The sequence below is a fragment of the Pangasianodon hypophthalmus genome, chromosome 11 (genome assembly GCF_027358585.1).
Source record: "Pangasianodon hypophthalmus isolate fPanHyp1 chromosome 11, fPanHyp1.pri, whole genome shotgun sequence".
Classification (NCBI taxonomy): Eukaryota; Metazoa; Chordata; class Actinopteri; order Siluriformes; family Pangasiidae; genus Pangasianodon; species Pangasianodon hypophthalmus.
Window position 1 is genome coordinate 21,855,402 of NC_069720.1, and position 23,034 is coordinate 21,878,435.

Here is a 23,034-nt window from a genome sequence, read left to right on the forward strand (position 1 = left end):
AAATGCAGCAAATTACAGTAAAACTAGAATAAACACTGGCAGCACTTTTCCATGGTGGAGAAAATTATTACTGGAAAATGGGATTTGGAACTGGTGATTTTGCTCCTGAACAGGCATGCAATCACAATCTGTATAACAAATTGCACTGTTTGAATGCCTGTTTTTATATAATAAATGCAGTATATATCTTTTTAGCACTTAGAGAGGTAAGGTAATGCTTTGGATGCACCATGTTTATTGAAATGCACATAATGCTAGCTAAATCCTGTGCAACTACTGATGCTAACAACAGAGGTGGCAGTCAGCTTATAACCTCATGAGAGCCCTTTACAAAGAAAATTAGGACAGTGTAAACACTCATGACTATTCTCACAGCAGCAAAAAGCTCATAAGCTTTTTAGCTTTCACTGTTGGTGTTAGCTAGTCAGTATTGTTAGCTAATTATTCTAACTAGCTAACACCGATTTTGGCTTTATTAACTGCTGAAAAATACCTTGGACATGTACAGTGGATATAAAAAGTCTACACATCACTGTGGAGAAAGTGGAGAAAATGGAGCACCACAGTGACAATACCAAGAACAGGACGTTCCTCAAAATTTACAAAAGGACAAGATAAAATCTTACCAGGGAGGCTGCCAAGAGACAAAAGGCAACATTAAAGGATCTGCAGGAATATCTGACAAGCACTGATTACTCTCTGTATGTGATAGCTATCTCTCATATGCTTCACATCTGGGCTACGGGGTAGGGTGGCTAGGCAGAAGCCCGTTCTCACAAAAAACATCCAAGACCAAGCACAACTAAATCACCCCAAACCATGTGGCAAAAAGTGTTATGGTCTGATGAGACCAATTCCAAAAGGTATAATAATTCCATAATTCCGAAAGGTATGTTTGGTGCAAAAAAAAAAAAAAAGTACATCATTAAAAGTACATCCCCACGGTGAAGCATGGTGGTGGCAGCATCATGCTTTAGGGCTTTTCTTCAGCCAGAACTGGGGATTTTATCAAGGTGGAGGGAATCATGAATAGCTACAAATACCAGTAAATTTTTGTGCAAAACCTTCAGGTGTCTGCTAGAAAGCCGAAGATAAAAAGGAAATTTCTCCTTTTAGCACAACAATGACCCAAAGCATACATCCAAATCAACAAAGGAATGAGATTACCAAAAGAAGATCAATGTTTTTGAATGGCCGAGCCAGAGCCCAGACCTGAATCCAATTAAAAATCTGTAGGGTGACCTGAAGTGGGCTGTGCACAGGAGACGCCCGTACAATTTGACGGATCTAGAATGTTTTGGAAGAAAGAGTGGGAAAATAGTGCTTACCCAAAAAGACTGAGTGGTGTAATAAAATCAAAAGGTGCTTCAGCAAAGTAGTAGTTTAGGAATGTGCACACTTCTGCAACCAAATTATTGTAAGTTTTTTATTTTTCCTTTTTTCCCTATAAAAGTTCCTGATTATTTTTCACTTTATTTGTATACTTTGCAATTGCACATTAAAGAGGGGAAAAGAGCTGACATGATTTATCTTCGTGTCATTCTTTACTTCACAAAAACCTACCATTTTAACAGGGGTGTGTTGACTTTTTATATCCATTGTAATTAAGGCTTTAAGGATATGCAGCTTGTGATGTGTTAAATATGGCTGTTTCTTTCAGGGCACTGACCAGCACAATGCAATTTCACTGTACGTCAATCTTACAGACACAAAATGACAATGTAATCAGGAACTGTCATGCCAATTGTCTGGAAGCTGGCAATAAATTATTCATTCGGATTACGTGTGCCGAAAAGTCCCGGCCATGCTGTCAAAAAAAAAAAAAAAAAAAGGTGAAATAGGCTCTATACAAAATAAACTATAGGCTTTTCAATTTTTATTTAAAAAAATGGTCTTAATTGCCTCTTCCAGAACAAAATCTCTTCAAATATGCACTTGGTACAATTAAATCTATTGCAACTCGAGTGACTGCAGTAATCAACTCATTCTTCAAAGAGATGAAATCAAATTCAAAGCTAGAGGACTCATTACAACTTAATGAAGAAGTAATTTTGACTCATAAGCCTAGTTATTAACTAAACCCCTGCACAGTTAATAGCTGGTGATCTTTATCAATATGATTCTGCTTTCATATCAGAGACCTTATAAAAGGTCCAGTTAATTATAAATCATGGGTAGTATATATATATATATATATATATATATATATATATATACACTATATTACCAAAAGTATTTGGTCACCCATCCAAATGATCAGAATCAGGTGTCCTAATCACTTGGCCTGGCCACAGGTGTATAAAATCAAGCACTTAGGCATGCAGACTGTTTTCACAAACATTTGTGAAAGAATGGGCCGCTCTCAGGGGCTCAGTGAATTCCAGCGTGGAACTGTCATAGGATGCCACCTGTGCAACAAATCCAGTCAGGAAATTTCCTCGCTCCTAAATATTCCACAGTCAACTGTCAGCTTTATCATAACAAAATGGAAGAGTTTGGGAACAACAGCAACTCAGCCACGAAGTGGTAGGCCACGTAAACTGACGGAGAGGGGTCAGCGGATGCTGAAGCGCATACTGCAAAGAGGTCGTCGACTTTCTTCACAGTCAATTGCTACAGAGCTCCAAACTTCATGTGACCTTCAGATTAGCCCAAGTACAGTACGCAGAGAGCTTCATGGAATGGGTTTCCATGGCCGAGCAGCTTCATCCAAGCCACACATCACCAAGTGCAATGCAAAGCGTCGGATGCAGTGGTGTAAAGCACGCCGCCACTGGACTCTAGAGTAGTGGAGTCGCGTTCTCTGGAGTGATGAATCACGCTTTTCCATCTGGCAATCTGATGGACGAGTCTGGGTTTGGCGGTTGCCAGGAGAACGGTACATTTCGGACTGCATTGTGCCGAGTGTGAAATTTGGTGGAGGAGGAATTATGGTGTGGGGTTGTTTTTCAGGAGTTGGGCTTGGCCCCTTAGTTCCAGTGAAAGGAACTTTGAATGCTTCAGGATACCAAAACATTTTGGACAATTCCATGCTCCCAACCTTGTGGGAACAGTTTGGAGCGGGCCCCTTCCTCTTCCAGCATGACTGTGCACCAGTGCACAAAGCAAGGTCCATAAAGACATGGATGACAGAGTCTGGTGTGGATGAACTTGACTGGCCTGCACAGAGTCCTGACCTGAACCCGATAGAACACCTTTGGGATGAATTAGAGCGGAGACTGAGAGCCAGGCCTTCTCGACCAACATCAGTGTGTGACCTCACAAATGCGCTTTTGGAAGAATGGTCAAAAATTCCCATAAACACACTCCTCAACCTTGTGGACAGCCTTCCCAGAAGAGTTGAAGCTGTAATAGCTGCAAAAGGTGGACTGACATCATATTGAACCCTATGGGCTAGGAATGGGATGGCACTTAAGTTCATATGTGACTCAAGGCAGGTGACCGAATACTTTTGGTAATATAGTGTATATATATGGAACTAAAATAAAAAATCTGCATTTATACCTAGCGTGCACAAGCAAAGAAGGCCCAGTATATATTTTGGTAAGTCTTTGAAAAATGCACACAATAAGTTCATAATGATGACTCCTGCTAAGCTTTGGGTTCGGAAAGGCCAGCAACGTTTTACAAATCTTTCTGAAAAGCACATGACTGAAGGGAATTTAGCATTTATTTTTAAAGAATGTATAGAATTTTTAAGAATCCAGTCTTGAGCTACAGTACCTGCTAATGTGAACAGGCTGAATGTTTTGCCATACGAGAATTCCAAGATCTTTATCATATGTCTATACCAAAAGTCGCTGTGTACTGGAAAGATTTGATCGTGGTCTAACTATTCTAAGGTCGTTCATTCTTCATATATTTAACAGCAAATTATATCAACTGCATTAGTCAAGCTTTGCCACCCTGATACTATACAAGACTTCACAGCTGTATTCAAGAGGGATAATGTGACTGAAATCAGTTTGAAAGAATGAAATAAGGAGATAAAAAATACAAATCCTAGACTTAAGAACTCATAGAATTCAAATACAGCAATACAAATATAATACAAGTATTTGGCACATTTTGCAGCAATAAATGCAAGGTTTCTGCAATGCATCCTTGCTCACAAATTAAATACAAAGTTCTGTTTGATGTTATGTTGGAAAAAGAGTTCAGTTTCTTACCAACAAAGAGCTGGCTGTTGAGCTGGAGTCTGTGCTGTCCTTCAGCGGCTGCCTCAATGAGCTGCAGGGGCAGCAGGTCGACCTGCAATGATGCCTCTTTCACGTTTCTTTCTGCTCGTACGTAATGCCACTGCCTGTCATTCAGACGCACCGGTGACCTGACTGTCAGAACCACTGGGCCATCACCGAGGTCAAAGGTGAACGTGACTGCTGATGGAGCTAGGGAGAGTAAAACAGGTGAGTACTGTTGTCATTTATATATATATTTTAAATGAGTCAACGGCTATCATGTAATAGTGCCTACTATTTTGGAAAATGTAGCCTGCTAATGCTTTTTTTTAAAATTTACAACATTACTATATATAACTTTAGAACAACAGTCTCCAAGGGTTCCTATGTGCAATACTGTATTTTACTCACAGCTCAGCTCCAGTCTGATGAAGTCTTGTACTCCCACATTCTCAAGGAAGAGACCAGAAGGAGCTCCGGTCTTGAAATAAAAGGAGATGTCTATGCTGAGCTCAGCTTGCAGCGTAGGGAAATGCAGATATGAGGACTCCAAAAAAAAGGAGGCAGAGTTCCACAAAAATCCTGAGGCAATGATGGACAGGAAACAGGGTAAAATAACTTATAAGTCCAATTATAGAAATAGAAACAGCTGTGAACATGAAAATGAATTCAGTAACAAACATATCCTTGAATCAGTAAACAAAACACCCACGATTGCCAGAGCAACGCAGAGGTCCAATCTGAAAGAACGCCTGTGAGCCCGTTCTGTTTGTATCTCCGATGGCAATCTCGCTAAGCGGTAAATGGTCTTTGTAAGACAACAGGCCGGTATCATTCACCCTGCAGAGAGAGTGGGAGAGAGCGTGTAGGGCACAAGGAATAATGAGTGAGAAGAAAAAAATTCAGAGTCGCTTCTCAGCCTGAGGCGAAAAACGTCTTTGGTGAAAACTGAACTGTATGATCTGCCAGCTGCTGAAAAGGTGTTAATGGTGGCCATGTGAAGTTAAGCTTGCTTGCTAAGCTCACCCACAGAGATGTTTTAATAATGTGGGGAAAAAAACTGAAGGATTTTTACATGACTGGGCTAATTTCACTGTTAGCAAGCTAAGCACCTGCAGCACTTTTTTACTTCTTTGTTTAATGGAAAGCTCACTCTTTCTTTTCTTTGTTTATTAATGTGCATGTGGACAGATTACCATGTTTCCTGGTCTGCATCACAGTTGCAGAAGTAGTTCATGTCCCTGCAGTTGCCTTCCAGGCTACAGGAGCACTGCTGAACTCCAGGCAGAGAGCCTCCCCAGTATGTCCTCTTAACACCATCCCTGTCCAGCCACCACGACAGAGGAGTGCCGTCTGGAAATATAGCACATTTCCATCTGCTCTGCAACTTTCTGATATTATTGTTGCCCTTACAATTTATGTAAGAATAATATGTGGCAAGTACAAAAGAATACTGTAAGTGTGAAATATTCACTTTTACTGCATGTGCTAGTTTTTTTTATTATTATTCATCGTGGATGCACAATTACTTCAGTGCCAAATGAGTTCACTTTGTAAAAAGAGAGAAATCTATTTAAAGAAAGGTTTTTTTTTTCCAAATGAATTTCATTTTTTCACTTGGTACATTGTCATTTTTACACTTGAGTTCTTTTCCAGACCTGACATTATTTGCACTGCAAGTTTGATGTGTTTGGTCGAGTGTAAAAGAACTCTGGTCCACCTAAAACCACAATTCTCATCCAATCTATGAACCATGTACAAATTGCACTGCTGGATGGTTGTTGAATAACATGATTGGTTCATAGTCCAGAGTTACTACAATGAGCTCACCATCATGGTCCGAGTATTCATATTACTAAAAATCTTCTGAAGTGAAAACAAGTGTTGTTAGGACGTATTTCTGCATGAGAACATGCCATGCAACAGCAATATCATCTGTTTATCCCACTTTGAATGTTCATATTGGAATATTCATATTCATTAGAACAATATCACCTGTTTGGCATTAAATTGCATGTAACATAAAGAATTGAACAATCAATCCTCTGTTTGGAAGGAATTCTTCTGAAGCTTTCAGATGTCTAATAGCAATTACAGTATAACTAGTCCAGGTGAATAAGGTTTTGTTTATCTAGAGAGCAGAGCCACACTTAATACCTATCTCCCTTCCAAAATTGTTGGGGCTGGGAGATTCACTATCTGACTCTATTTCAAGAAGTGTCTGTGTACAGAATGATCACAAAGTTGATCTCTTGCATAAGGGATTTATAGTGGCTTTTATTTTGGCAGAAGAGTGTGAAACTGAAGCCAGAACAGAGAACTGTATACTGAAGAATTAACTACAGCCTCCTCCAACTAAGAGAACAAGTACTTCCCCACAGCAAAATATAGACAACAGAGGGAATGTGCAGGAATAAATCAATGCTGTGCTCTACAAATAATTAGTACCAGAAAATTCACACTGACTTTTTAAGTGAACATATAGAGTCTGGATAGTTTTATTGAGCACATATTTTCTTAAATAATGACTTAAAGCATCTACCTCCAGTAATGTCTAACATTGAGACCAAAAAGCCCATCAAATCCTTTTCGAGGACAAGCCTTTACTTCAACTAGTTCGCTTCATTTGTGCAATGATTAGGATTTCTAGAACTTTTGTAAAAGGAGATGTTTCAGATGTTTTCTAGAATAAGGAATTGTCAAACTTTGTGCATGAAAAGAGAAAAGACAGCATGAAAATTATTTTTTACAAAGTCTCAGCCCAAGACTATTCTCAGCTAGACCAATGCCAAGAGACAAGTCCAAGTACAAATCCGTATAAGTCTGAGGCAAGGCTAAGGCAATATAGAAAACATTTGGGATTGGACTTGAGTCTAAGTCCAGATTCGAGTCCTACAGCCTTACCATTTATATTCTTAGGTAGGTTTGTGTATGCTGTTTGTGCAATTTTTTTTTTCAGTGAGGTTCAAATCCAGACACGGAGGCCATTGAAAACATTCTTGAAATTTTGTTCCTGTAACCTATGGTTGGGGTCATTATTGTGTTAAAATGTGTACCTATGGACACATCTTAACCTTCTGGCAGAGGTGACCCAGGTTTAAGCTAAGATATACAGATGCGTATTGGCATAAATGATGTCTGACCAACTCCAAAATAGCCCAAAAGCATCAATGATCCACCACCAGACTTTATAGTGGGTATGAGTAACTTTCCAAACATGCTAACGCTGTGCAAGGCTAAATTGTTTCCAGTTGTAGTGTCAGTCATGCTTGGTTTAGAAGCTGCATCTGGTGGTTTGCTTTCAGGAAGGTCTCAACAATCCCATAAACTCTCTTTCTCTAATTTGTCTTACATTTAAGGTTTTCATTTGACTTACCATTGTAAGTATGTTCATATATCCAGTTACTGAAATTTTTTTTTACTGTCTCAGATTTTTTTTTTAAATTGTTTTCCCCATGTCTGAAGAGGATTTTACATAAATAAATAAATATTAGAGCAAAGTGAGAGAATGTACTATTATTAGGATAACTTTTTTTAACAACAAAAAAAAAAAGTCAGTAGATTTTCCATTTGTTTGCATGAAAAATGAATCACATTTAAACAGCAAAATTTACCTATTCTTATTTTATGCAGTCTTTTAAATGAATAGTAATGGAGCTGAATGTATGTGATACTGAATGTATGAGTTAAAAAGCATCTACTGTAAAGTACAATTTTATAAATAATTTGCCTGACTCTTACTGTATTACTGTATCTTATAGTTTTAAATAATTTTGTAGTATTTTTTCCATTGGCAAAAACACTTTAAGGTTATATTTAAGATTTAAGTTTATAAGCAAGTACTATACTGTCACACCAAGAGACCACGTAGTTCCCAGAATAGACCGTGGCATAGAAACATAGCTGCTACAGGCTACAATACCCAACACCTCACTCCACCAGCACGTTCTAACCGTGAACACCTGTTTTCAATCACACACTCACCCTATATATACACGGATTCGCACAATGACTGTCTGTGAAGTAACGTTCAGTGTCTGTTTACCTGACTTACCCAGCCTTTGTTTCAGTGATTGCTATTCTAGTTTTTGATCTTGCCTTGCTTCATGGTTTTTGTATTTTGGATTTCGCCCTTGTATTGCTGTTTGCTGATCAACTGACTTCTTGCCTGTTCCTGTTTATGCTTTTGCTTCATGTTTTGGATTTGTCTGCCTGTTGCAATTGCATCCATCTCCGACTCTGACGCATGACAGATTACTTCACCATCACCATGGACGCAGCAGGAGAATGGCATGCAGTACACCTGGTATTAGTCTTTCTTTGGTCATAGGGTTTGACAAGGTGTTCCTGTTAGAACAAAACTACAACTTGTGTTTTTATATAATGAGTTTATTTTGAGAAATGTTACTTAAGGTTAGTGCATTCGGAAAATGAAATGATCTGTTGTGCCATGCTGTGTGCTGGTGCAGAGAAATATGGGAAGTGGAAGTAACTAATGCTTGTTACAAGAGAGAAATTCTTAAAAGGCTATAATTTTGCAAATACTTATTAGGGTGGTTTAAATTCTTTCTGTGGAAGAAATATTGTTGACTTTTTTTAATTATAATTATAGAAAGTATAATAGTATAATTATTATAAATATAGATAAACAAATACATTCTGTATAATAAATGTTTAAATGAATCTAAAATATAAAAGCAATACTCACCCCATGTGTCAAACAGGCGAGACTTCCTGCAGCGATATGTCACTTCCTGCTGGCAATGCTCTGATGATGCCACCAGGGAGCGGATGTGATAAGGCGAGATAGAGTAGTTGAAAATGAGAACATAGGGGCTTCTGGGAGTGGAACCTCGAACGCTAACAGGCTGTAAGTGATCATGGCCTACAACTGTCCACATTTTGTCCTCTGTGAAGAAAAAAAAATACTGACATACAATGATTTTGTGCTAAAAGCATAAAGCAAAGACTGCAGTTGTCACCTGTTGTGGGGTTCAGCCTCTCAACCTAGCCTTCATTTGCCCACATGTGCACATGAATGAGAAAAGGAGATTAGCGATGTGATGAAGTGAGATGCAAATACCTGATGAATATCAAGTAGGGAACAGAAGGTCATTTATTCAGGGGTTGTGAAGTGAAGAGTGTTACGGAGCTGGTGCTTACTTCCTTTCTCTATGCAAATTAAAATTCCCCATGTGTGATGCACAGAAGTGTCTGTTTGCTGAGCCTTAAAGAATCAGCATGGCTAACAGCTCCTGTAATTGGGGTCAGTCTGAAACAATCTTCTTGCCTGCAGCGGCTAAAAAGATGATTTCTATTTGTATTTGCCAGTAAAGTGTTTGCAGCATGAAATGGCCATCTTCTGAATGAGAAGAAGCTGAAAATCCTAAAACAAACTTAGCAAAGAGAAACCATCTCACCCAACGTAGTTTGTGTGCGGCCGTGCCCATCCGGCTTATTTAACCTAACTTGCAGCCCCAGTGCTGTCCTGCAGCCAGAGTCAGCCTCCAGCGAAACTAAGAATAATGGAGCTATCAGTCTAGTGAGGCCAAGCTGCCAGTCTCTGCGGGCTGACACGCTCTCTGATTTTTCCCTTCTTCCACCTACATTCCTCCCTGCTGCTGACATAATGGACCTCTCGTCTCCTGTGAGATGACATGCTTTATTACAGGCTCATCCCGGAGACAAATCAGCCTGCTGTCTGATGGGGGAGGCTGGGGGGATGTCAAAAGGTAAAAACCAAGATGGCTGAAATCACTAATGAGTCCTGACAGGGGGATGATGAAAAATGCACTGGTCCTCAGAGCACAGGATGCACCTGTGTGCCTACTCATGGCAGGCTTGTTTTTTAAATTTCAATGTTGAAGGTCGACTATGGCTATATTTTAGTTTTTGTTGCATTATACTTTGTTTCTGATTCAATTGGTCAGATCATCATCTCAGTTGTGGATAAGCGTGTCTGCCAAATGCTACATGTAAATGTAAAATCTGTGTATACGAATCCAAGTAGGTTTATTTTTTTGTTTGCATTATCTAATGGCAAACAACTCCTTATATATATAAATAAATGCCAGCCAATCAGCCATAACATTAAAACAGGTGAAATGAATAACATTGATTATCTCATTACAGTGGCACCGGTCAAGGGGTGGGATATATTAGGCAGCAAGAGAACAGTCAGTTCTCAAAGTTTATGTTTTGGAAGCAGGAAAAATGGGCAAGTGTAAGGATCTGAGCGACTTTGACAAGGGCCAAGTTGTGATGGCTAGACGACTAGCCCGTCTGGTCCAATTCCACAGACCCTTTCAGCAGGATAGTGAGTCCTGCCACACTGCAAAACTTGTTCAGGAATGGTTTGAGGAACATGAGAAAAGAGTTCAAGGTGTTGACTTGGCCTCCAAATTCCCCAGATCAAGCTTCTGTGGGATGTGCTGGACAAACCATGACCGATCCATGGAGGCCCCACCTCACAACTTACAGGGCTTAAAGGATCTGCTGCTAATATCTTGGTGCCAGATAGCACAGCACACCTTCAGAGGTCTTGTGGAATCCATGCCTCAACAGGTCAGAGCTGTTTTGGCAGCACAAGAGGAACCTACACAATATTAGACAGGTGGTTTTAATGTTATGGCTCGGCCATAAGTTGTGAGGTGGGGCCTCCATGGGTCGGACTTGTTTGTCCAGCACATCCCACAGAAGCTTGATCAGATTGAGATCTGGGGAATTTGGAGGCCAAGTAAACACCCTGAACTCTTTGTCATGTTCCTCAAACCATTCCTGAACAAGTTTTGCAGTGTGGCAGGTGCATTATCCTGCTGAAAGAAGCCACTGCCATTAGGGAATACTGTTGCCATGAAATGTTGTACTTGGTCTGCAACAATGTTTAGGTAGGTGGTATGTGTCAAAGCAACATCCACATGAATGCCAGGACCCAAGGTTTCCCAGCAGAATATTGCCCAGTGCATCACACTGCCTCCGCCAGCTTGCCTTCTTCCCATAGTGTATCCTGGTGTCATCTCTTCCCCAGGTAAGTGACACACATGCACCCAGCCATCCACATGATGTAAAAGAAAACATGATTCATCAGACCAGGACACCTTCTTTCAGTGCTCCGTGGTCCAGGTCTGATGCTCATGTGCCCATTGTAGGCACTTTTGGTGGTGGACAGGGGTCATCATGGGCAGTCTGACTGGTCTGCGGCTACACAGCCCCATAAGCAGCAAGCTGCGATGCACTGTGTGTTCTGACACCTTTCTATCCTAGCCAGTATTAACTTTTTCGGCAATTAGAGCTACAGTAGCTCTTCTGTGGTACCAGATGGGCTAGCCTACGCTCCCCACGAGCATCAATGAGCCTTGGGCACCGGTTCACTGGCCGTCCTTCCTTGGACCACTTTTGGTAGGTACTAACCACTGCATACCAGGAACGCCCCACAAGACCTGCCATTTTGGAGATGCTCTAACCCAGTAGTCTAGCCATCACAATTTGGCCCTTGTGTACTGAGTGATACTCTCAGATCCTTAAGTTTGCCCATTTTTCCTGCATCTGACACATCAACTTCGAGAACTGACTGTTCACTCGCTGCCTAACATATCCTACCCCTTGACAGTTGCCATTGTAAGGAGATAATTCACTTCACCTATCAGTGGTTTTTATATGTATATATATATATATATATATATATATATATATATATATATATATATATATATATATATATATATATATATATTATATACTACTTTATCCTGGTTAAGGTCATGGTGAATCTGGAGCATACTCCAGGAAAACTGGATGCAAGGCAGTAATACAGCCTTTCTCTCTTTCGCACCTAGGGGCAATTTAGCATAGCCAATCTACCTACTGGTATGTTTTGTTGGGAGTTAGGAGTTAAAACTGAAGAACCCATATAGACACTAAGGAAACATGCACAGAAACTCCACACAGACATTAACCGAAGCTCAGGATCAAACCAGGGAACCTGGAGCTGTGAGCATAGGATGTGTCTGCATAAAAATAAACCTAATTTATATATTTTTAGCTATCTTTTATCTAATGTTAAACTTGCCATATTCTGTCTGCACTAGCACCCCGTTTATACTCCTCCACTACTCTTCAGTGGCTGATTGGCTGAGTGTGAGATGTGGCAGTGGAGCTCGCTGAACTACACAGAGGTGTAAAGACAAGCTGAACTGAGTTAATGAGATGTGTGATTTCTCAAGGCATTTTCACAGACCTAATTAACACCCTGTGACTAGAAATACAGCACAAATTCATCAAAACCTGCATCAGAAAAAAAGGTGGAAAGTAGCTTACCTGCAATTGTACAGTTCACTTTTGTGTACTCCAAGGGACCACTGCCATCAGGATCAATGGTGAAAACACCAGAAGGACTTGCTGTATTTCTGTACGCTTCACATGATCGCTCATATATTGCTGTGAAAGACCAAAAAATGACAGAAATAAATAATGGTTTTTGGTTGGAAAATGGTGGACAAATCCTATTTGTCATTCCTGATACTAAACTGCTACTACAGTACTGACTATCAGATATCCCATATCCCTTATCTGTTACACATCCTAACAGTAAACAAGCCAACTCTCAGTTGCTAAGTTACGTGAAACATCACCGGTGTACAGAAAGCATGCTTTATGCAAGATGTGTTGTGTCAGACATGTCACACATTTTCACTACATAAAACACCTCAGTGGATTCAGGGAGGAAATCCCATCATATACAAATTCAGTGTTTCAAACCAATATTGCCTGGATAACAATATTCAGTAAAGGTCAGTGCAACCATAGCTGGAAAATGGCTTAATTTTGGCCAATGCTGGGCTAAAAATTCACCCTGCAGCCAATAACTGTATAAACAAAGTTTATTGTTTATTATTACAGATGAGCCTGAAATGAAACCAATAAAAGGTTTTCTGACAAATCCCTTCAATAAAGCACTCCAGAAAAAACACTACCACCAGGAGTGTATATTTTTAAGCACCATGAAACTACATGGTTTAAAATGTATAATCTATGTGTTACTTTGGTGATTGTGTTGTCGTTGAAGTATAACTTCATTAGCCATAGGTAGCTGTTAACTGCCAAATCTGTAGACAGGTATATAGTGTATCTCTACATGCACAAGAAACAAACGTATCTATATTTTACTAAGCTTTAAGTGAACTCTGTTCATGCTAATAAGATGGAATGACAGGTTTAAAATAATCCATTTAGCACAATGTGCTTGAAAAAACTGTCTTCCTTCAGCACTGAGACTCCTTTGGTATTAACGTCTTGCCAAATTGCTGCACAGTGACTGAGGTGAAACTGAATAGCAGGTTTGGTGAGCTGTAATTTCTTTCTCTTTTTTGCCCCCTTCTGTTTAATCATTTAATGCAATGACTCAAATGCATCATGGCTCTTTCCTTCAGAGGCTGTGAGGTTATAGACAAAAACTGAGACACAATTAAACAGACAAACAGATCTGAATATGTTTCTACTTAGCACATCCCAAATATGGCAGACATAACCTTATTTAAATGTGTCTGACAAATGGTAAAATGGTACATTCACAAGTACACTTCACAACATGTTTAAAATTAGGAAGAAAAGGAAAAATTCTAACTCACTGTTACTGACACACTCAACTCACTGAAATGGTGGCCATAGAGTTTGCTTTCTCACTCAAGTTCAGACACTTTTGCTGCCGCAATTTTTCTCTAGCAGACAAAAATTTCACACTCATAAATGAATCTGGATTCATTTTCAAGAATTTGTAGATGTGAAGTGTGACAGAGTCAAGGACGAACAATTTTCACTGTATAAAATGCCAGGTTTGGGTATCAGTTGCCAGAAATGTTCACAGTGACTAGAGGTGTGGCTCGGGACTGGGATCCTGTGCGCCATAATAAAAAAGTCATTCAAGCAAGAGGTTTTTACTTTTATGTGTGCATGAGTGAGGGAACAGATATGAAGCTCGTAGGACAAACGATGATGCATGTAATGCATATACAGTGTTCATTCATTCATTCTTCCTTAGTAATTGCCTGGTCAATTAAATTAGGCTTCTAGGAAAACAGACGCAACTTGTTAGAAAATATCATGGGCAGGTACACAAAAGTAATAGCTGCAAGAATGTGATTTAAAAAAAAATCTCTAGTTGGGACCAATTAAGACCTGAAGTGATGTAGCTGAGGTCGAGGAACTGTAAGAGTCAGAACTCACAGACCATGCTGACAGTGCTGGCATTATCTACCTCTGGGTTTTTTTTCCAGTCTTTCCCAGGATTTCTGGGGGCATATTTAATTTAAAAATAAAAAAGATTTAGACCACACCAAATTCACATGTGGATATTTGGAGCGCTGAACAGATACAGGTACAGATAGTGTCATTGTGCTACACTCTTAGTTTTAACACTGACAAGCTTCTGTGCAAAGCATACGGTTAGGCATTAGTCGCTGTCAAATCTTTCCATGGGTTTATTTTGGAGTGTGGCATCACAACCATTTTGAAAGAATTCCCCTGACAAATCTTTATATTGTTGGAGTGACAGTAAATAAATGGTTTCAAATTGTCAAAACTATTAAATATTCATATAATAAAGGAGCCTGTTTTGCAATTCATCTAAATCATTTTTAAACAGAAGGAAGTACAATGTGATGATGAGGCATCCCTTTCCCCAGACATGCTTTTCTTTTTTGTCTTCCAGGATTTCATTTTTCTTCTTATTCAGACTGGAAAACAAAACTGAAGCCTTCATTCTCTTATGGAGAGAGCAATTCCACTTCACCTTCATGCATCTGTTGGAATTTAAATTATGACGTTGTGCTCAAACTTGAGTCAAATTCAACTTCTGACTTTTACTGATGAGATAAATTATTCTGTGCGGGCAAGCAGTGATTCACTTTGTTCAGGGAGGAGTAGTTCATTTTCACCATTGTACTGATCAACTCAATATTAAATATCTACCGGACAGTGGCAGAAAAAAAAATATCTGTCTTAAATTTAGATACATTTTACAAAACTGCATCTGAATAAACTGTGTCCGGTGGATGGTGTTCATTGGCTAATCCACAGTGACTGTGATTTGATGTCTCACACTGCTCTAACACCACAGTGAGCAATTATCTGTAAGCATCTTAGAGTCGACTTCAGAATAATAGGCATGACCATTCATGACAACAGGCAAAAGCATTGCATAAAATCAATGTATAATTATACTCATAATTATAATCATATTTGTTTTCTTTCAAAATGTGGTAAAATTACATGTACACATGTAAAATTCCTTTAGTATCCATTACCATGGGAAATACCAAAGACATTTCAATACTAAAAAGCCAGGTAATAGATATAAACATACATTAGCAGTTACCATAAAGCACAACTGGGACGATAATAAAAAGCTTTATGTCTGGAAATTTTCAAATATTTGGCAGGAATTGGACACATGGGCATACTGCACAGCCACACACAGTGAGGAGGATAGTGAGGCAGGCAGGGAAGAACACACATACAGAACTGCACAGTACAAAACTTATTATTGTTAAGTTTTAAACTCAACTATTACAAACCAGTGCCATAACAAAAAGCTTTCCGGGCTGCACTAAAGAGGACATTTCCAAACGCAACCCACAAAATGCAATGCCTGAACGTCATCAAGTGCCACTGAAACTACAGTTGGAATCATGTATTATGTTCAGATGAGACCAAAATCACTGTATACTCATGAACACCATTGGCATATTTGTTGAAAAATCTAGGAAAAGGACCTGATAGTCATGGTGAAATATGGTGGTGGGTAGGGATGGGCGATCTGGCAAAAATATCATATCATGATTTTTTTCAGGCTGGATAACGATCCATGATTTAATCACATTTTTTTTAATGGTGGTTAAAAAATAAAGGCTATTTTGCAAGTTACTGAACCGAGCAAGCAAACTAATTTCCCTATTGATGAAAATAAATCTATACAAGGAAACCTAAACTAAAAGTCAACTTAACAGAGATCACTTAGATTAAAGTACCTATCCATATAAACTTTAATAAAGGGCACTTACTAACATCCATTTTCTGTACCGTTTATCCCACACAGGGTTGTGGGGAGCCTGGAGCCTATCCCAGGGGACTTGGGGAACAAGGCAGGGACACCCTGGATGGGGTGCCAATCTATTGCATGGCACAATTGCACACACATTCATACACTACAGATGATTTAGAGATGCCAACCAACCTACAATGCATGTCTTTGGGCTGGGGAGGAAACTAGAGTACCTGGAGGGAACCCCCAAAGCACTGGGAGAACACGCAAGCTCTGTGGAGGCAGGAATGGAGGGTGGAGGCAGGAATCGAATCCCAAACCCTGGTGGTGTGAGGCAAACGTATTAACCACTTACCACTAACCACTAAGCCACCGTGCTGATTTAAAAAAAAAAAAAAGTACATCACCTCTGTTAATGTCTTTAGTATTTGAAAGTGAAATACATGGAAAGGTGATTGATAGATGAGATAGCATTTAAATATGTTGGTTTTACATTTTTATTTAACATATTTAAAATAAACTATTCATGTTTCACAGTTTTGTGTTTTATTGCACTTCTCTCAGCATTCTGTGTACTGAGGAATGGCAGTATTAGAAAAATATAGAGACTTCATAAGTCAACTGTTTTTAGAAGTTGCTTAAAACACTCGTTTTTGACGGAAATTTTACCCTTGACTAGGTAAAATGTCATGGCATCTGGGATGTTATCCAGCACTTGTTTTCTTCGAGTGCCTTTTTCAAATGCATTTGTTTACTTCCGTGCTGTTTCTGGCTGTAGCGATGTTCATGTGTGTCGCTGTGTTATCTGGATTTCAGTACACTATTTGGAGAGGTTAAACAGATATGTTGTGTTTCTTCAATCTGTCAATTTAACTTTGCGTATTTTGCGAACGGCTGTTGTTTGCGCCTTGTCTGTTGTGTAAAGCTACTGTCTTGCTAAACAAATGTAGGAAGGAGTAGGAAGCGTAAGCTGAGGAGCTGCCTGCTCTCGGCTGTTATTGGTTTGTTTATCTGTCAGGGACAACACAAGCTAAACTAGCAAATAGATTAAAGTCTGTTTCATGCGATGCGTTTTTGGTGCAACTGACAAAAAGGGTGTTGTATTATGATACAAGCAATCTATCTGTACTTCTGTATCTGGCTGCAGATGGATCTTTCAAAAAGATAATTATCCTGAAAGATAATTATTGAAAGATAAGTATTATTGAAAGATAATTAGTTTTCAAGATAATTAGTTTTCAGTCTCTGAATAAGAAACCTATTGAAAATATGTAGTGTGTTTTGAAGAGGACCTGCCACATGTACAAACGTAAGATATAAAACAGCCCAAAGTCTAATACACTCTACAAGCATCTCTTAACATTTTTTAGTCATTACAGGGACTCTCCTGAAATGGCTTCAGCAAATAGTAATTGTGGAGTGGCTGATCTTTTTAAAACCTGGATTTTACAGAAACAAAGATCTATTTCAAGAAACCCTTTTATCACAGTTAAACAAAAACTGTGACAACAAGACCATATAGCACCCCGAGGACACAATACCACACATTGCATGTGTGATCGATTTTTCCTCATTTTATGAATAGTGCAAATAATGACAGTTAAATACCTGTGCTTTTGACCTAGAAGTGAAAAGCCTAAAATGTTTAATAAAACTTGCAGCAAATTTATACAAAACTTTATTTTAAAAAAGCCACTTAATATAAAATGTTATAAAGTCTAAAGTGTGCACTGTAGTTGTACTATATGGTGTGCATGATGTTGTTTCAGGGTTGTGTTGAACTCACAGTTATGGCAGGTTGTGCCTGTGTAGCCCGTTCCAGAGCAGTTGCAGTAGAATTGGTCCCAAGACTGGTAACAAACTCCACCATGTTCACAGAAATTAGGCACACACCTGACAAGGTAAGATCAAACTAAATATGAGATTTCTTTTGCGGATGTACTTGGATCTTATTTGGTATTGTGATGTGATAGTGTATGCTGATGTGCTGATTCATTCATCACAGATTGCAGTACGTGAGCAAACAATAATAATAAGTCCAAACATTCAGTACCTTGGTATTTCTAGACTATTCTTTATCAAACACACACACACACACACACACACACAGTACTGTGCAAAATGTTAAATGTTTCTATATAAAAAAATACTATAAAGAGCACTAAACAGTAATGAATGAAACAACGTCAATTTTTAGCGTGACGACCATTTGCTTTAAAAAAAAAAATAGTAGTCTCAGGTACAATTTGTGCAGTTTTTTAAGGAAATGAGCTGTAAGTGTTACTGAGCATTTTGCAGAAGCAGCCACAGTTCTGGAGACTTTGACTGTCACACTTGCTTCTTATTTTTGCAGCAAAACCCAGCAGCCTTCATTATGTTTTTTTGTCTGAAAAGTGTCTCTTATGTAACACACTGCTTTCTTTACTGACATACAAACATTTTTCTGTAACATTTAATTTTGTGCTGGAAAACTAATGTTTTTGTACTGACTCGATAATGTAGAAGTCATAAAATAAAAATCTATAAAAAAAGTTTGTACTAAAAAAAAATAATAGGGTGCCTAAGACTTTTGCACAGTACTGTAAATACTGTAATAAGACATTATAGCTGTGTCAAGGGGCTAAAAACTCCAAAAAGGGAGACTTATTTGTGAAAACTCTGAAAATTCTGACCTGTCACGGATACTGCAGATGTCAAAGCTGAGCTCGCTGAAGTTTGCCTGCTTCTCCTGTTGAATTCTGCTAAGGTTGATAGGTTGGTTGTTGATAAAGATGAGGCGGAGGCACCCTTGATATCCTGTGTGAGGTTTCTCACAGCCAAGTTCATACTGCGATACAGGGCAGCCTGGAACAATACAATGTCTACATTTAAATATTGGGTGGGGGAAGCCATGCAAATCCAAATAAATCCTGCTTTGAGAAAAACAACAGTAAACCACAAAGCAGTTTAAGCAGATATTAGCAGAATCACACTGACATATTCCAAGCTGAGGGATTTAGAGGATTTCGTTAAGACAGTGGATATTGGAGAAAGATTACTCAGAGCAGCTTTAGGTTATTTGCAACAATAAGGACCAAAGTAAGGACTTTGTGAGGACCAAAGCTTTTTGATATAAAGTGGTTTAAATTCCATGTGAAATGTGTTAAGAAAATTACTAATGAATATAAAAGAAGAACCTGCTGTGGGTCAAAATTGGAGGAACAGCAGTTTTACATTCTCATAAATAATTATTGATAACATAATAACTTCTGCCTTCTGTGCCTAATCGTTCATACAAAAATTAGGTGAATTAAATGATTTAGCTACAGTAGCAACTAAATAGAAAATGGTCTCTTTTGCTTAGGCCAAACACAATTCTGAGGTGATTTATAAGTAATTTTCTTGCCAGCAGCCAATAGGTCAGGGCAATTTGTCAAAGAAGAAGTCAGTCTGGAATGAATGATCAATATGGTTGCATTCGCGTGCATGAAATCGATTTAAAGCAAACTGGTTGAAGCCACTGATGGAGACTGCATTTCTACACCTTAACAGGATAATAGATTTTAAAGTACAAGTTAATATATCTTAAGATTTTACTGTACAGTACAACCTTTACAAACAAAACAATTTATTTCTTATAATACTGAGTAATCACAGTGCTAATATGATTCTGTAGCCCCTTGGATAAAATAAGCAGGAAATAAGTATTTCTGTTCTTTAGTGTGTTTTAAAAGTAACCCTTTGTGGCTCATCTTATTGTGCTGTTTTTTTATTAAACAGTACCTCCAAATATAACAGTTGTTCTCTGTAAGCTGTTGATGAGAGGAGTGATCTCCATGACCACTGGCTTCTGATTGTTGACAGTCAGATAGACCTGCTGACCTTTGACCTCTACTGCCACCGAGTGCCACTGTCCATCACACAAACTTGGACCTGGTGCACAGAAAGTCACACCTAAGGAATGGAGACTTTACCAGGTCAGAGACTGTCATTATTTGCCATCCATTTTTGTGGAACCAAGTACAACAGCACCACGAGTGGTCATAAGAAAAATACACAGAATGGTATAAAGAAGCAAAGCGAGGCCTGATTTCTTCTTATCTCAAAGAGTAGAGTCATTCTCAGTGATAGTCATGTCAGATTACACTGCCTCAAGGTTCTGTCCATTCTTCTCTGACCCCTGTCATCAACAAGTCATTTCCACCCACAGACCTGCCACTTTCACTGGAATGTTTTTTTGTTTTTTGCACCATTCTGTGTAAACTCTAGAGACTGTTGTGTGTGAAAATCCCAGGAGATCCATGGTTTCTGAAACACTCAAACCAGCCCATCCGGCACCAACAACCCTGCCATAGTCAAAGTAACTGAGATCACAATTCTTCCTCATTCAGGTGTTTGATATGAATAATAAATGAAGCTCTTGACCTGTATCTGCATGACCGTATGTGTTGCACTGCTGCCACATGATTGGCTGATTGGATATCTGCGTGATTAATCTGCAGAGATATGGGTGTTCCTACTAAAGTGCGCATTGATTGTATATTCTAAAACTAAAATGAGAGTAAAGACAAGTTTGCACAAGTTCAAAAATAAATGAATTGTGTCTGTGTGGCCACTGGTAGATTGAATAGATTTAAGTTTTCTCTCACCAGTGCTAATTTGAAGCGTGCCTTTTGGGATTCCTCTCAGGGTGAGCAGGAAAAGCCCCCCACTGAGCTGCAGGATGAGAGATGATGACTTCGGGCCCTGGCTCAGTGGGACAGTAAGCAGACGGCCGTCCTGATTCCAGGTGCGGAATTGGAGCCGTATGGACAGACCTTCTGCTGCCCAATCAGTAGGCAAACCCAGAAAACTATTGATGGCACTTAAAAATGTCACAGCCACTGGCTGCGACTCGGAGCACGAGAATGTCACATTACCCTGAGACAGAGAATAGGTAGAAGATATATGAAAGGGTAAACACAACATAATGAAATAAAAAATAGTAGGTGATGAATATGAGACCAGGGGATGGTAGGATGGAAGAGATGAATTTAAAAGATGTGTGCAAATGGGGGGGTGGGGGGGGGGGGGGGGGGTTTGGTTGTTGAGAAGAGGAGACATCCCTCACAGCATGACAGCAATACAATTAGAGAGTGTAAATTCATAAGAGGATTCAAAAAGCAAAGAGAAGATAGATTGGAGTGTGGGTGTAAAGTAGACAGTGATAGAAAAAAAAATAGAACAAAGGTGGTCAATGTCACAGGATTAACTCTTCATGCAGTTTACGTCTCAGTGTAGGAATGATTTAGCTTTTTTGCCCTTTATGTCCTTTATGTACTATTCACAGGGCTGGTCATTAAGTACACAAACCTGCCTACAGTTTACTAGTGACTGCTAAATGTCAAAATTTAGGGCATGCTTATAAGTACTGGATTTTGGAACAAATTCAAGCATCAACAGCTTTTTAAAGATGTGGAACTAAAGTACTTGCCGCTTGGCTTCTAAAGATGTGATAAGTAACGTCGCTTTTAAGAAATAAATATAATTATATTAAATATATTAAATATATAAATATAAGAAATAAATATAATTATATTAAATATATTAAATATATAAATATAAGAAATAAATATAATTATATTAAATATAATAAGAACAAAACACCTGCCAGAGAGAGAGAAAGGAAGAGAACAACAGAGAGAACGACAGAGCAAGAGCACTTGCTTCACTTCTTAGTATTTCTGTTAATTAGACACAGAAAGGGCACTTTTACAGTTACATGCACATAGCAACTGTTCTCCCTCTCTCTCTCTCTCTCTCACACACACACACACAAAATCCTCAACTTGACATTATAGTGACAGGAAAAACTATCACTGCAATTAGGCAGAACTGTGTGTGGATCTGTGACTAACTGTGGGTCACACATACTAACTGGCATAACACAATGATCCTTAACACATTTACAAACAAAAAAGTGTCCTCAGATGTGTGTACAAGTTGGTATGACAACAGAGATTATATTAACACAGGGTTATATCTGAAGCAATAATTGCCTTTCTAACATGTTGACAATATGCTAAAAGTAGCAAACCCTAGTGACCTACCACAGTGTAGATCTGAGGTTTGCGTCTCTTGGCCATGTCGATGATATTGACTCCATTGTAGTAGAGGTTCTCCAAGCAGCCATGGAAATTCTCCCTCAGAAAGGTCCCGGGCTTGCCTGGCAGAGGGATTCCTCCAAAACTAAGCTTGAGTTGACAAACACACACACACACACACACACACACACATGTACAAATGCCAGGAATAGCCAAGATACAAAACACAAAGATACACTGAACTCAAATAATGCGGCACTCCTGCAAAATTCTGGAAAACAGGCAAAAACTGAGCATTAGTATTAAGAGGTTTGCCTGTAACACTCATGTTGGGTAAGGAGCCAGTTTAACAAACACAGCTGTGAATGAAGTTAGTCTGCCTAAAGATTGCTAGCTTGCTAGCTAAGTGAGATTTTCCACTGGGTATCAAGTTACTGGATAGCTATGTGCTGTAGCAGGTTGGACATAAGCCTAATCAATTCAGCTTGTGGTCAGATACACTGTATAGACTACAGCATTTTAAAACATTTAAATGATCTCCATAAAAGACATCACTAACAAGAAATTTAGCCAACATAGCAGAATCGAGTGAATGAATCTGCAGTTATTTCCCCACTGATGTAAGCCTGAACAGAGATCAGTAAAGTGAAGAGATGACGATGAACCTTGCGTTGTGCTGAATGCTGCGAGTGACCTCAGAGACCGATGTGGACGATGCTGATAATCAAGGTGAGAACTCATTTCCTATATGCATAGA

The 23,034-nt window shown here is 39.0% G+C and overlaps 1 protein-coding gene across 2 annotated transcripts in view; it reads right to left on the reverse strand.

The window, feature by feature from the left end:
* Positions 1–23,034, reverse strand: part of cntnap5l (contactin associated protein family member 5 like) — a 98,339-nt gene that overhangs the window by 16,887 nt on the left and 58,418 nt on the right. For both annotated transcript variants that reach the window (XM_026927812.3, XM_026927803.3), the window contains exons 7-17: positions 22,284–22,427; positions 20,844–21,114; positions 19,978–20,127; positions 18,888–19,059; positions 18,002–18,108; positions 12,495–12,614; positions 8,887–9,087; positions 5,375–5,531; positions 4,891–5,018; positions 4,590–4,760; positions 4,170–4,388 (exon numbers count right to left, since the gene is read on the reverse strand). In XM_026927812.3, the coding sequence (XP_026783613.3) occupies positions 4,170–4,388; positions 4,590–4,760; positions 4,891–5,018; positions 5,375–5,531; positions 8,887–9,087; positions 12,495–12,614; positions 18,002–18,108; positions 18,888–19,059; positions 19,978–20,127; positions 20,844–21,114; positions 22,284–22,427 (1,840 nt within the window). The remainder of the gene's footprint in view (positions 1–4,169; positions 4,389–4,589; positions 4,761–4,890; positions 5,019–5,374; positions 5,532–8,886; positions 9,088–12,494; positions 12,615–18,001; positions 18,109–18,887; positions 19,060–19,977; positions 20,128–20,843; positions 21,115–22,283; positions 22,428–23,034) is intronic.